Consider the following 15,207-nt stretch of genomic DNA (forward strand, 5'->3'; position numbering starts at 1 on the left):
TTATCCCACACCGGCTGTATGTTACGCTCCCATGCGACCGTGGCAGACACCGACAGGAAGACACCCAGGTACTTTAGACCACCGACCGCCACCTGTAGAGCCGAAGCCCAGGGGCACGTCTCCGGTTCGTCGCCCAGCACCGAGAGGGTCGATTTGCGTGGGTTAAGAAAGAGTCCCAAAACCTCGCCAAACACTTGCATCATGTCCAGTATGCGAGGGCCAGAGCGGTGAAGGTCAGTCATAAAGAAAAGGACATCATCCGCATACAAAGCGATTCGATCTGTGAAGTCTGCTCCCCACACAAAGCCACGATACTGTGCATCAAGACGTACCCGTGTGGCCAACGGCTCCATGGCAAGGGCGAAGAGGTAAGGGGAGAGGGGGCATCCCTGTCGGGTTCCCCTGGCAATCGGGAACCTCTCCGAGATCGCGCCAGAGATACGCACCGAGGCGGTGACATCTGTGTACAGCAGCCTCACGTAGGAGATGAACACCGGCCCCAAGTTGAGGAGCGGCAGAAGGGCAAAGAGATATGTCCAACTGACCGAGTCAAACGCCCTGTCGATGTCTGCCAGCAACAACGCCGCCCGATCCCCGGTCGCCCCCACAGCATCTACTGCCGCCTGTGCGCGCCTAATGTTGTGTCGCGTCGCACGGTGCGGCATAAAGCCTGCTGATCCGGGTGAACCAGATCTGCAATATATGGGAGCAGACGGTTTGCCAGAGCCTTGGCTAGTAATTTAGCCTCGAAGTTGATCAGGGATATGGGACGATAGGACTCGTGTCGGTCGGGGGGCCTACCCGGTTTCTGGAATACCACAATTTCGGCCTGACGCAAGTCCGACGGTAGGCTACCCCGCTCCCGCGCTAATTCCAACGCCCGCCGATAGTGTGGCCCAAGCTGCAAGTGGAACTTTCTATAGAATTCACTGGGGAACCCACTCGGTCCCGGTGCTTTGCCCACATTGAGCTGGCCTAGCGCAGCCCCCAGTTCCTCTGCTGTCAAGGGGAGGTCCAGGGCTTCCCTCACCTCATCCGAGACTGCCCGAGGGGGAATCTCCGCGAGGAACCCAGCAATCGCCTCTGGCTGGAGGTACTCCCGAGGAGCATACTGCTCGGCATAATATCGCGCAAAGCTCGCCGCCAAGGTCGCAGGGTCAGTTATCGCGGTACCCTCCCCGTCCATGAGGCCTGGCAGGGTGATTGGTTGTAGTGTGTGTTGGCATAGCCTATGGAGCATAGTGCAGGATTTATCTCCCCATTGGTAGACCCTGCTCCGCGTGGCCAGCCAGGCTTGACGAGCTTCATCCAGTAACACCGAGGCGTAGGAGTGATGTGCCTGCAGAAGCAATCGTAGCGTTAGATCATCCCTCTCTCCCCGACATCGTCCCTCCAGCACCTCCACCCGCTCAGCAGCAGCAACAATGGTCTCCTGCCGAGTGCGACGGGCAGTCGCACACCATGCAATGTCAAGGCTTCTTATAGTAGGTTTCATGGCTTCCCACACAATCACCGCGTCAATCCCTTCCGCCAGATTCTCCTGCCAGTAGCGGGCTATCGCACTGCGCATATGTTGTGTGTAGTCAGCTCGCTGCAGGTGCCACGAGGACATCCTCCACCTAAAGGGCCGTTGTGGCTTGCGCAGGTCGATCTGTACCGTAACAGGGGAGTGATCAGACAGCCCCCTGGGCCGAATCGCAGCCCATTTCACCCTGTCAAGGAAGGCCCCTGGCACAAACACACAATCCAGTCGTGAGAAGGAGCCGTGTACGGCTGACACATACGTATACTCACGCGCCCTGGCATGCAAGTGACTCCAGGCATCCGCCCAGCCCATCAATCATTGCCTTCAGCCGCGTAGAGGAGGCCGCAGCCGCGGCCCCCCGCGAGCTCTGCCTGTCCAGGCTTACATCCACCACATCATTCCAGTCACCACCGATCACAGCCAAGGAGTCCGGGATCTCCGCCCAAAGGTCAAACAATTTCTCAGCCAAGGACCACTGCAGCGGGGGGGGGGCATAGACACAGCCAAATACCACTGGTTCCGAGCCAATCCTCCCTTTCACAAACACATACCGACCCTGAGGATCTAGCCAGTGACGTTCGTGAGTATACGACAGCCGTCTGTGGATAAGGATAGCTACCCCTCTCGAGCCCCTGGAAAACCCGGCATGGAACACCTGATGGAAACCAAATCGCTGCAAACTCAGTGCCTTTGTGCCTAACATGTGTGTTTCTTGGAGGAGCATCACATCAGCCACGTTCCTTTTACCCCACCGCAGTACCGCCCCGCGCTTGATTTTGTCCAACATCCCCCGAACAATCCAGCTCAATATTCGCATAGAGTCATTAGTAAGGTCCTGCCCGGGGGTGTCAACCATAGTCACAATGAACAAGTCTCTGAGGCCTCCAGGGCCCGACCCAGGCCACCCACACCATACCAGCCAAAACAGCAAAAAACACGTGCACCCCTTTCAGAACATCCACCCCCACCCAGATCCTTTCCACCAACCCTGTTCCCCCAACAACCCAACCCCCCACCCCTCACCCCTATACCTCAGAAAACATTGAAGTACCTGTCGCGGCATGGGGAGCTTCAGGCCCAAAACAGAGCGCCTAAAACCCACCATACCAATGGATCCCAACTATTCCCCCCAACTAACAGAGCCGTTCCCTCAGGGTCACCCCCCAGCCAAGGGAGGATCGGGCGGCCCAAACAAAGAGTACCCCAAACCCCCATTGTACTAAGCACCCAGATCTCATGGAGAGCGTAGCAGTCAGGTGCCACCCAGCTGAAGGCCCCATGTCCCACCATGACCCGGGTTATACTGCACCATTCGTCGTCTGCTCCTCCACCCAGGCCTCCGATCAAGGCCCTCCGCAGGTTCTACCAATGGAGCCAGATGAAGCAATGATATATGGAATCACCCCATGTTCAGTTTTCTTTCCCCGATTGGTCAGTGTCAGGCTGCGTCTCATTCAGTAGTCCCTCTCTGGGCCGGGAACGCCGTCGTGAGCGGGACTTCCGATGTCGTTTACCCCTGCCGGCGGAGTCGCTCCTCTCCTGCGATGATCCACGCGATGGCCCAGAGCCCAGTCCCGGCTGGGCCTTCGGTCGGATCCTGACTGTCTCAACCGTCCACTTGAAGACGTCCTCCGGGGAGTCGAAGAAGTGAGTCTTGGAATTGAAAACCACTCGAAGGCGGGCTGGATACAGCAACGAGTATTGGATCTTTAGGCCGCGCAGTTTGGCCTTCGCATCCAGAAAAGAATGTCGCTGCTGCTGCACCTGCCTGGTGTAGTCCGGGAAGATCATGATCCTGTGGCTGTCGAACAGCAAAGTTTCTTTAGCCCTCGCCTCCTGGAGTATGGTGTCCCTGTCGTGGAAGTTTAGGATTTTTGCTATGACTGGCCGGGGCCGTTCCCCCGCCGGCGGTTTCTGTGCCAAAGCCCTATGCGCGCGCTCCACCACAAAGCAGCGCGACAAAGCATCCGGGGGGAGCCAGCTTTCCAGCCACTGCGTCAGGAAGGCGTCCATGGGCCCCTTCTCGCAATCTTCCGGAAAACCTACGAAGCGCAGGTTATTCCGGCGCGCTCGCCCCTCCGCGTCCTCCACACGAAGAGCCAGCCCCTTCTGGATCTTCTCCATCTCCATCACTTTCCGTTTTAAATCGCCAACGTCTCCCTCCACTCCCGTGATCCTGGTCTCGGTCTCCGTGATGCGGGCAACAGCACTGCGGAGGTCTTGGCGCAACAACATTACATCGGCACCTACCGCACCAATTTTGGCATCTAACATGTCCCTGGACTGCGTGATGGCCGCCATCCGAGCCGCGTTGTCTGGTCCGGTGTTCTGGCCACCCCCGGCAGCCCCCACTGGGACCGGTGAATTTGTCGTTGGCCCCTGCTTGGCGGGGTTCGTGCCACCTCCGCCTCTGGTCATGGTCCGGATAATTGTATTGGGCCGCCCGGTGTCTTTGGGGGTCTCTCCGCACACCGTCACCCAAGATCAGCCGCCACCCGGGGTGAGGCCCAGGACCTGGAATCCCGCAGGGCGCTTCGCCACACCCGCCTGCCACTACCGGGCACGGTCACTGCGCCCGTTTCAGACAGTTAATGGCCTCATGCAACTTCCAGGCCCCAACAGCAAATGAGCCCGGCTCCTCACCTTCGGGGGCTCCACCAGTGTCCTGTGTCCATGGAGCACTCCGCCGCCGTGGGTGGTGGGTACAACCAAACGCCGGGACCAGGGCGGCCAGGCGATGCTGTTCCTCTGGACCTTCCCGGTCACCCAAGCTAGGCACAGCGCCGGGGGGGGAAGGCAGACGCTGCAGCTCCACGGGCCGTTCCGCCAGCAAGGCGGGAAGACGAGGCGCCCCCAACAATGGCGCGGGCAAATCTCCGGGCCAGCTACCCCCACGGGTCACAGCACGGGGTCTATAGCATCAGGACGTGCCCCCTCTCCGCCGGCACACCGGCGCCTGCCCAGCCGCCGCTCCGTCTCCGGCAGCCCAGGGGGACCCGACCAGTCCCGGGGTCCACGGAGCCCTCCTTCAGCGCCCCCTCCTCACCGCCTCCAGTAGTGTCCGCAAGCCCGGCTGCAGGAGATTCCGCCGTCTGTACTCCGGCCGCTCGGCCCCTGCCTCCCGAGGCCCAGGAGCCCGCCAGCAATCCAGCCGCCCAGGGACCAGCGCCAGCAGGCGAGGTGTGGCCGAAATCAATGCCCCGGCGTCCCACGCGGCAAGTAGGCCCGGCGGGTATCACTGCGGGTATTATCTGCAGTCGGCGACCGGGGGTCCCAAGAGTACCACCGGAGGGTGTCTTCGGTCTCCGGCAGCCGCCGCCGTCGTTTTAAGGGTGATTGTGGGTTTGGGGAAGGATAACTCGGCAGGATAAATTGCGGGCCGCGGGGAGCTCTAAGGAGCCACGTCCGCCATCGTCGCCCTCGAAGCCACGCCCCCCACAACATTGATTTTTAACAGGTAGAAAATCAGCTTGAGAGGCATTACGCCATCTACTGCTCAATTGTCCAGAGGCAGTCCTTAAACAACTGAAGATCTTCATAGCCGAAACCTGCAGGTAGACTTAAACGCCTTTAGCATACTAGTGAAGGGGCATTCACCCTCTGCAATTAAATCATCCCATACCTTTATAATAAGCCCGAGAATTACAGGTGGTAGTAAAGAACGCGCAAGATCCACCAAAGGTGAAAACAGTGTGTGAGACGGAAGGAAAGCCAGGCTACTACAAGGCCCCTCACAGACAATATTGTTTTGAAAGATGTGCAACTAAGAGATAGAAAATCACAAAGAGCTAGCCCGGCCTGACTTCCAGCATTTTGGGTATATCATCTTCAAACACTCTTGATTTTACATGACTGTGATCACGTTAGCTTTGCAATGTCTATCAAAGAAAGAATGCGCTTTAAGAGGCACTGAGTCATGTCGACAAGACCGGGCTTGGAAGGGACTTGGATACCTCTGAAACACAGTTCACATACTACGCCTGTAAGTGCCGGCACAACAACGGACCCAAATACCTCAACGACAGAATAAACTTCCACGTACCCAACAGAAACCTGCAATCATCCAACCTCGCACTGGTTGAAACCCCGCGGATCCACAAAGCCAGATCAGGTGGAAGATTGTTCTCTCACATTGCAGCCAAGACCTGGAACGAGCTACCGGCAGACATCAGACGCGCCCCCTCCCTGGACACCTTCAGGAAGACCCTCAAGACCAGGGTCTTCCGCTGAACGGAGCGGCACCCCCATCCCCCAGCGCCTTGAGACCCTCAAGGGTGAGAAGCGCGCTTTACAATTCCCTGATTGATTGACATATACGACCACAACAGACATCCAAGACTGACCTGCAGCATAATACACGCATTTTGATTGGAGGTGCAGGTGCACTTGGCTGCACCTGCAACTCCACCCGCATTATGCCAGACTCGTAGAAGACTTAATGGTCCTGCACTATGTTTTATTGAGAATGTTACAGGATCAATGGCTTATATATAATTAGCTGCTATGGGTTTTCATGGTGACTGGATGTATTGTTCATCAACATTTCCCCCACTGGTGTTCACGCCTTCCAATGTCCTGCGGGAACTCCAGTTACAGCACACTGCTGCAACCTGTCTGTATGGACCAGCTGCTGCTATGCCATCAGTCAGTGTTAATATGTCCAAACTGTAGAGCATGCCATGTTCAAACTTCTCTTAGGACCAATTAAAAATCTATGAGGAAAGAGCAGGATATAAACCTTCACCTCTTTAGTACTGTTTTGATCCTTCATTGGACCACATTTCTCGCCACCTCCAAACTCTGAACTGGCTTCCCCTAGAGGCCAGAATCCAATTCAAACTGGCCTGCATTACTCACAAAACTCCAATTCCCCTGCTTTTCTCACCCATAAACTTGTGATATCAGGAGGAGTCAGAAACTCCCGATCTGCCAAAGACCTATTGCTGCAACCAGCCCACTTCTGCAAGAAAAAAACCTACAATCGGGCCTTCTCTGGGGCCGCTCCAAGAATCTGGAACTCACTCCCACCCGCCATGAGAAGACTTCTGTCCTTGGCACACTTTAACAAGCATTTACAATGCAACGGTTCCGCCTTTGTAAAAGTTAGAGCTATTGGCATTGTAAATGACAATTTTTTTATTTATGTGTTGGTTTTGAAAACAGATAAATTAATGGCATTGTCATTTAGAATGCCAATAGCTTAATCTCTCGCAAATGGACGATACCTTACACGTATTGTTTCTAAGCACTGTATTAAAGGTAGAACGATAACAACACATTTCACGAGCACTTAGATACATTTGATATATTGAAAACGGTTGCTAACATTTCTAAGACAACACGAAACATGTATTCACACAACTAACACACAATAGATCGTTTATAGTAATCAAATGGTACATATACTGAGAAAATGAGACATTCTACAGTCAAATCTTTGACACTTTGAGTGACCCTTACCCACTACTGTATGCATACAATCAGTTACTTGCATTGATAAAGTGCTTTCTCAGTCGCAGAAGGGGACATCATAGCACCACAAATAGACAAGTCACCAGGCCCTACTGAGCCAAACAGGATTCAATTATGTTTCTCTCTCTTTAAACACAGACGGACATCTGCAGACAGACTGAATTAACCAACTGAGGTTTCACAATGAACGATAGTATTTTCCAAGGATTCCTTGAGCTTGCATTGATCTTTCATTTAAAGTGAGGGCTTGTTTTAGATACCTAAAAGCAAAAGACCAATGAAAATACGTACAGAATAATGTCCTTTTTAACCACGTCTTTGACCCACACTCTGACAATGCCCACATCGTTGCTGGACTCACCTTTGCCAACCAGAAATAACGGACAGGGAAGGCTGAGTCAGTAGAGAACGTCTTGGAAGTGGGATAGCAGGTCCTGGAGGGAGGTGGGGGCGGGCGGCAGGAGGCATAGTTTGCGTGTGCTGCCCTTGAGGGTCATGCTACACTGCAGGCTGTTTCTAGTGCTGCTGCAGGCTCAGGTGAAGTCACAGTAACACTCCAGTGGCTGCTGCTGCTTGGAGGATGATTTATGACCGCTAGAGGCTAGGCAGACTGACTCACCCTTTTAAAAGAGTGTGGGCACTGGCATGGGATTGGACTACCACAAGCCCACACGTGGCTGGAGAGCAGATGAGACTTAGCATTCTACCTGCCGTCTGCCCTCCACACATGTGAATAGTGGTGCGGGGGGGGCTGCTCAGGTGGGCTGTGGTACAGGACTGGCAATTGGCGGGCCCCCTGTGGCCGCAAGACTCTGTCTCTCACCGCAATCATGATTCTGTCTAGCACTGATAACCATCAGCTGCTGCTGCACACGCGCTGGCTGTGGTTGAGTCAGGTTGCAGCCACCAAGGACGCGCAAGCTCGGCCATAATTACCATTACTATCGGCTATTGCCCAGGCAGCAAGTTCGCAAGGGGGCCGGTGGTGTCGGGTCCATCGTGGGATCACATACTGCGTGGCAGCCTGAGGTGCGAGAACGACCTGCGCTTCCATAATTACACGTTGCACAACAATCATTGCAGCCAATAAGAGAACTGTGAGGCACACGCCCGCTCGTTCCGCATGAGGCAGGAGTCGGACCCGCATACACATTACATCCATAACTCAAATTCGGTAGTGTCCATTGAAGCGATAAGCAGTCACGGCCAGAGGGGGTCGGGGTTGGGTGTTAATTTAATTGAGTGCGATGGACGTGAAGCAGGCGTCCAGCAGTGGTGTGAGACCCACGGGGGCGAATGAGGCGGCACCTGACAGCCATGATGCAAACAAAGCATATTACTCAAAGCGCCTTGTAACGATTAATTGTGCGCCTCACATCCGCGTCAAATCGGGATAAAAATGAACTGACACAAAACCACGCATCCGAGAATTGTACAAATTCGACAAAGTATAACCTTGATTGGCGTCTTGAGCGCAGCAAATGAAACGCACAGAAATGTGCCCATAATTTACAAGTTGAGTTACAAATGCAAAAACAACTCTGGAGACAGACATAGCAGGCATGCCAAGATACAGGCAGAACATTCCGTTTCTAGCGCCCCGAAGGCGAATGAGGGACTTCGAGGTGCTGCAAAGCGCAGGACATAAAGGCGGCTCCGAACCGCACAACCCACAGCAGACAGCACTTTAAAGATGCAGGCCGTTTGAAACGGAGGAAGGATTGCGTCATCACAGCGGGGGGGTTCACACGTACACCTTCCTTGAGACCCGGGGGGGAGGGGGCAGGGTAGTCAGTCCCCTGAGCCGCGGGGGCTGCAGATCCAGGGCCGACACCCCGTGGTCCTGATGAGCTGACGTCACCTGCTCGCGCACTGCCGACCCTTCCCAATGAGAGGCCTCGGGGGGCATCGGAGACTCCTTTCAGGCCTCTCTTGGGCACTGCTCAGGGCCCCACATGGATCAACGGACAGGGGCAGTGAGCCCTTCATAGCAGAGACACATCACTACAGACACACCCGCTGAGGAGCCTGGCGCCGCTGAGAGGCCAGTTTATGGAGCAGCAGGGGATGGAAACACCGAGCCTGGCACCACTGAGAGGCCAGGTTATGGAACAGGGGATGGATACACCGAGCCTGGCGCCGCTGAGAGGCCCCGTTATGGAGCAGGGGACGGAGACACCGAGCCTGGCGCCGCTGAGAGGCCAGGTTATGGAGGGGGACTCCGAGCTGAGAGGATCCTTTTTAAGAATTCGAAGAGGCCCCCGTTGGAGGCAAGACCCCAGGATAGGACAGGGCCCCCAGCCCGGGGGGCTTTTATTGCATCCAGTCTGAGACGAGAGAGAGCGCAGCCCTAAGTGCGTCCTTCAACCAAAGCAGACTTAAGTGCCTCCGTCCTGGCACGCCGGAGCGGCCCTGTTTGTCGAAGTTTAACCAAGCTTGTGTTCAAACCAATGCGCTTATATAGTTTGTTAAATAGCCTACGAGCGGTTCATGCAGGGAGGAGGGCGGGAGAGGACACGGTCGGTGGGAGGAGGGCGGGAGAGGACACGGACGGCGGGAGGAGGGCGGGAGAGGACACGGTCGGCGGGAGGAGGGCGGGAGAGGACACGGAGGGCGGGAGGAGGGCGGGAGAGGACACGGAGGGCGGGAGAGGACACGGACGGCGGGAGGAGGGCGGGAGAGGACACGGACGGCGGGAGGGAGGCGGAAAACGTGCACAGGACAGCGAGGGGGCGGGGAGGCACACGGAGGGGGCGGGAGGGGAGGGAACGGGAAAAAACGTAACTCCGCCCTGGGAAAAAATCTCGGGAACGCCCCCGAATCTGGTCCGGCCTTGACGGACAGATCCGGCACTCAATGGCTAGCCTCCATTTATGGAGCTAGCCAATGAGAGCCGGGGGACGTTCCCGAAGTGCTTAGTGTCGACATAGGATTTCACCTGCGCTGAAAAGCTGCGCAGAGCGCAGCCTTTCGGCAGGCGAAACCCAAAAAGGAACCCAAAACCTTCTTAATTGGCAAATACCTCATCTGATGGCAATCACCATAGCGGCTTGTTTCCACCCTCCTCCTTGACATCATCCACTGCTCTGCGAAGGATACCTAATACTGCACCCCTGGGCATCCCACCCAAGACTTGAGACTGCAGCCCTTGTGTTATAAGTTTCTTTCTGGTGCTATCTTTTTATCCTGCTTGTAGCCTGGACTTTAAACTACGTGTTTTTCTTCTATAATGTATATTGTATCCCCCATCGTACCCAACTGTTTCCCTCCCTTCCTAACGCTTTGTATGCCACCCTCAAACCTGTTAAGGGTTCTGATACCATCACGGGTCTGGTTTGCGCTCTATAAAACCTTAAAATAAATAAATACAATTCTAGGATTTGAAAGAGTTTGGGCTCTCTGTTAAAACGTGCAGATCCCACTGGCTCATCAATGGTGAATTCTGGGTGTACTTATACAGAAGGCACACAAGAATGTTGATTCCGGGAAGGCGAGAATGCACCAAGTAAACATTTCATACTTCTTTGCACCTTCTACTCACCGGAGGAATTCCTCCTACTTTCTCTTCTTTTAATGATCCCTTGATCCATGCAAGAATCGACTGCCCCGTCTCTTATATGGAATGAAGTAACCTCGAGTCCTGTTATATACAAAAGAATATAAAAAAGATGAAACATGAGGAAATATGTATGACATCTTCAGAAATCAGTTGCTGGCCTGTAATCAAATACCACCCAACATTAGTTTGTTTAAAAAACAGCTACATGTTGGTTGGAAAGAGGGGGGTATTATAATTCTCCTCTTAAATGCTTCCTAAAGGAGACTGAGCATCCTTACTGCTGTACACTATCCTGAAAGAGAAGGCACCTTGTAGCACTCCAAGATAATCTCCTGTGACAATTACCCTTTAACATCATTACTTCATTTCTCATCGTCCTATACACCATTCCCTCGTTGAAGGGTAAAAAGGGCATTATAATATGGTGTTAAATATTTTTAAAAGTACATTTAGTATTCGAACAAAATAGTTACCATATGAAAGGCTAAGATTAGCATAAACTTTATGGGACCACTGATTAGTAGTAATTTAAAATACAATAAATACATTACACATTTTTATATTTGTTTAATAATGTTGAGAAAATATTTATAATTGTCTGAGAGGGTAAGCTTTAGTTTTCTTGTAAGAGTTACGGCAAGGTATCGTTGTTTTAAAAAAAGAACTGAAATGTAATTTCATTTATAAATTTAAACACTCTTCATTCGTTATATTTGGATTTCCATCAGGGCTAACGTAAAGGTATCATATATAATAATAAAAAAATAACAAATTCAATTTTAAAATTAGATTAATTCTCTAGGATAAGAGTATTTTATTTAATTACCTCAATATTTCTTTTTGGCACTAAAGGTGAACTACATACCACATAAAAGTAAAATGACATGATGGTGTGGAAAGCAATGATGATTTTGATATTAAACATAGGATTATAGTCTCTCATTCTATTTCTAACACATTACTCTATCCCTCACATGGGTCGAAAAGATGAAAAACTAAGGTTGTCACTTGGATGCAGATGTGAAACTGCTGCCCAGATAGGGTCCATCTTTGTTAGCTGTTTCCAGCAATTAAATTTGAGTCATGACAATTATAAAAGCTGATACGCTGCCCTCCGGCACGCAAAATCTAATGGTTTGAAAGGGGAGAGGATACCATCTGAAGGGAGAGATCAAGCGTTTCAGGCCCATAGACAGCTGCACCGGCTTCTGGGTCAGGAGTAATTTAGGTTGAAACAGACTTACGTTATCACCTTATCTTAAACTTATGGAGCTCATACCACCACTTCTCATGACTACTCTCGAGTAAAACTTAAGAGCAGGCGTGGAGGGCTCTGTTGTTAAAGGGGACCACCACCCCTTTGTACGGTGTTACAAGAAATACCATCCTTGAATGTCTTTCTGAAACATAAAATCACCCTTATTTTATCAAGGTCACGCAAGATGACTGGCACCAAGAAACTCTACGGATAGTGTACTTGTCTAGACATTATCTCTCATTCATTCCTTAAGAGTAAATGACAGACACTGTAAAAGTGTCTAGGTAACAGCAGGAGGAATATTGAAATATATATATATATATATATATATATATATATATATATATATATATATATATATTTCACTGTAAAAACTAAAGGTTACATGGACGTTGTAGTTAAGGTCAAATTTCACTCGTACAAAACCCGTGAATTCAGCAGTTATAGTTACCTGAGCTTACTATAACTTTTGCCCCCGCAATGCACTGCTTATGACCTCACATATTACATCACTCCTGACATGGTCAGAGACATTATTAGTGACATCACTGATGACATCATCCAGTGAGTGTAAGTCTTTTCTAAGAGTTTTTATTGTTAAACCTATATACTAAGCGAATACAAAAAAAATAAAGTAGCATATTAGGTGTACTACTAATGGGTAATACTACTTCTAACATATATTATATGAGTGGATGATTCATTCTGTGTGTCCGTGTGTGAGTGAGTGTGTGAGTGGTTGTATGGGTTTGTAAGTGGGTATGTGATGGTTGTACGGGTGTGTGAGTGGTTGTATGGGGTGTGAGCCACTGGGCTGGAGCTCTGCGAATTAGCTCCGGGGCTAGGGATCACTTTTTTGTGAATATCCCCGTCTATGCCCGTACGCCCACCCCTTTGCTCGACACCGCAGCAGTGAGGATTGCCACCGCCTGGATGTGGTCTGCGGTCTTTTCCTGGCAAATTACCTGTAACCTAGATTCCGACAACGAGGCTCGCCCTGAATTGCTTCGGACCAGGGAGTAGATTTTAACATCATCGGAAGGAAATATCTTTAGATAGACTTTCTTTCGTCTCTCCTGGTTGTCTCTTCCCTTATCCTCCCTTTCTCACCTCCCCTGCCCCCTCCACTACTTTTCTCTCTCCTTTCTCTCCTCTCCTAATGTATTGCCTATTTTTTGATGTATTGTATAATTGTTGATGTTTTTCTGCTACATACTTGATTCTCATGTAAAGCGCTCCGATACCTTCGGGTCTAGCAAGCGCTATATACAACTCTTTAAATAAATAAAAATAAAGTATGAGTGGGCTTGTGAGTAGATGTGTGAGTAGTTGTATGGGTTTGTAAGTTAGTGTGTGAGTGGTGTTATGGGTGTGAGGCTGGGTGTGAATGTAAGTGAGTGAGTGGGTAAGTCATAGGCTGTGTGGGTGAGTGAGTGTATGTGTGAGTGCCTATATGGATGAGTGCCTGTGTATGTGGGTGGGTGGCTGTATGGGTGTATAAGTGGGTGAGTGAGTGTATGACTGAGTGTGTATGTGGCTGTATGGGTAAGTGAATGGCTCGGTGAGTGTGAGAAGTTGGCCTGATATATGATGTTTCCAATTCTGGAACCACCTTGTATCAGTCCAAACAACCCTTATGGTGTCTGGTTGTAAGTCAACCTTATTAGACAAGCTATCCTAGGGGTAGCATGGACTAAGCAGCCTAAAGGCTTAACTTAAGAGGTCGTGTTAAGCGAGCTGTTTTACCACATACAATCCTGCAATATCAAATGAAAGGACACCACACAAGTATATATTATAAAAATATATGTATTTATTACTAAAAACAATCCCCAGTATTCTTTATGAATAAAGGGGCACAAGCGTTAAATCAAAAGCACAGTATAACATACAAAGTTGTACAATTTTGGATGAGGCCAAGGGGCCACTCAAACCATATACTAAAAAAATGGTATAAGAGAGACCATTCGATCAGTGGTTAGGCCTAGGGCCTAGGGAATCGCTGGGAGCAGTCGGGACAAGCAATGCTGAAGTCGGGGAAAGCCCGCGGGATTCGGGTGCAGTGCAGAAAGTGCATGCATGCATCAATGTTAACCAATGGTGCGTAAAAGTTACAAAGTTAAAGTTTAAGGACACTTCCGTCGAACCTAGAGGAACAAAACTTAAGACACAGACCCTAGAGGTGTGTACCAGTGTGGGAACACCGGCGTTGCAATGTTACCTCACCCACAGGAAGCGGGTGCACAGGGTCGAAGTGGCGTCGGGTTTCGTCACGCAGGCTCTTGGTGCTTGAAGCTGAAAGGGCTGCAGGCGAGGTGAAGGAGAAGTGTCCGGTGGAGTCCAAGGGTGGACTGGAGTCGAAAAGTACCTGAAAGCAGAGGGGACAGAGTCTGGGTCACTCAGCAGTGACCAGGGTGGAACCAGGACGGAACCAGGCAATGTCGGGCGCAATCAGGTGGTTGTCGAGGAGCTTCTCTCCGCTGTCACGTGGGCTCTGGGGCATCTACGAAGTCCAGGAGCAGGTCACGATCTGTCCCACGCAGGCTCTCGCCATCGGCGCTGTCGGCTTCAAGATTGGAGCAAACAACACTTGGCAAAAGCAATCCACGCGGAACTGGAAGATTGCTTCTCACTCGGACCAGGAGGGTCAGAGTGGGGGCTCCTTTTCAGGGGAGCTGGTGCAAATCTGGAGCAACCAGAATCACAAGTCGAATTTCAAGTTTCGTCGGCACAGGGGCCACAAGCCAGCTGGCAAGGGACTGGCCAACGCGGTGAGCCAAAAGAAGCAGAAGGGCCCCACGCAGCACTCGTCGAGTGTAGGGGGCTGCACTTCGGTGCAAGAGTGGCTCAGGGTTGGGGCTTCTCAAACCCCGTTGTACAGCTTCGAGGGTCACTCGTGGGCTGCACGGTCAGCGTCTCGTGGTCTTTCCAAGATGGCGTGCCCCACGCTTCCGGTCGCCTCCACGGGTCTCAGCTCTGCAGGGACTGTGGATCGGGCTGTTAGAAGGCAGGCAAGCTTGATCTCGTCGATCTCTGTCGCTCGAGTTCCGGCGGGAACTGCAACAAAGCAGACGTCAAGGGCTGGATGGTGCCTGTTTGCACAGGGTGGTCACTCCTTGACCACAAGGGAGATTCTTCAGTCTTCTACGTTGAGTAGGATGTCGAAGGGTCCAGAGTTTCGTTTCTTATGTTTCATCAGGATAATCTGAAGTGCATTGGCACTGCTCCCACTCTTATTCGAATCTGGGGGGCTGGATTACCTGCTAGGTCCCTTCCTATGGGTGGGACCCAGGAAGTGGGTGGATACACCCCCTTCCTTTGATCCTGGCCGCGCTGGGACGGGGGCTGGAGTGCCCCAGAACCGGTTTGGCCGGATTATGCAAGGGGTAGCCT

At 51.7% G+C, this 15,207-nt stretch overlaps 1 protein-coding gene across 1 annotated transcript in view; it reads right to left on the reverse strand.

Annotated features, from left to right (window-relative positions):
* Window positions 1-15,207, reverse strand: part of LOC144767888 (uncharacterized) — a 71,709-nt gene that overhangs the window by 10,631 nt on the left and 45,871 nt on the right. Inside the window, exon 5 of the mRNA XM_078651239.1 lies at window positions 10,539-10,637. Within this exon, the coding sequence (XP_078507365.1) occupies window positions 10,539-10,637 (99 nt within the window). The remainder of the gene's footprint in view (window positions 1-10,538; window positions 10,638-15,207) is intronic.

This window comes from Lissotriton helveticus, chromosome 7 (genome assembly GCF_964261635.1).
Source record: "Lissotriton helveticus chromosome 7, aLisHel1.1, whole genome shotgun sequence".
Classification (NCBI taxonomy): Eukaryota; Metazoa; Chordata; class Amphibia; order Caudata; family Salamandridae; genus Lissotriton; species Lissotriton helveticus.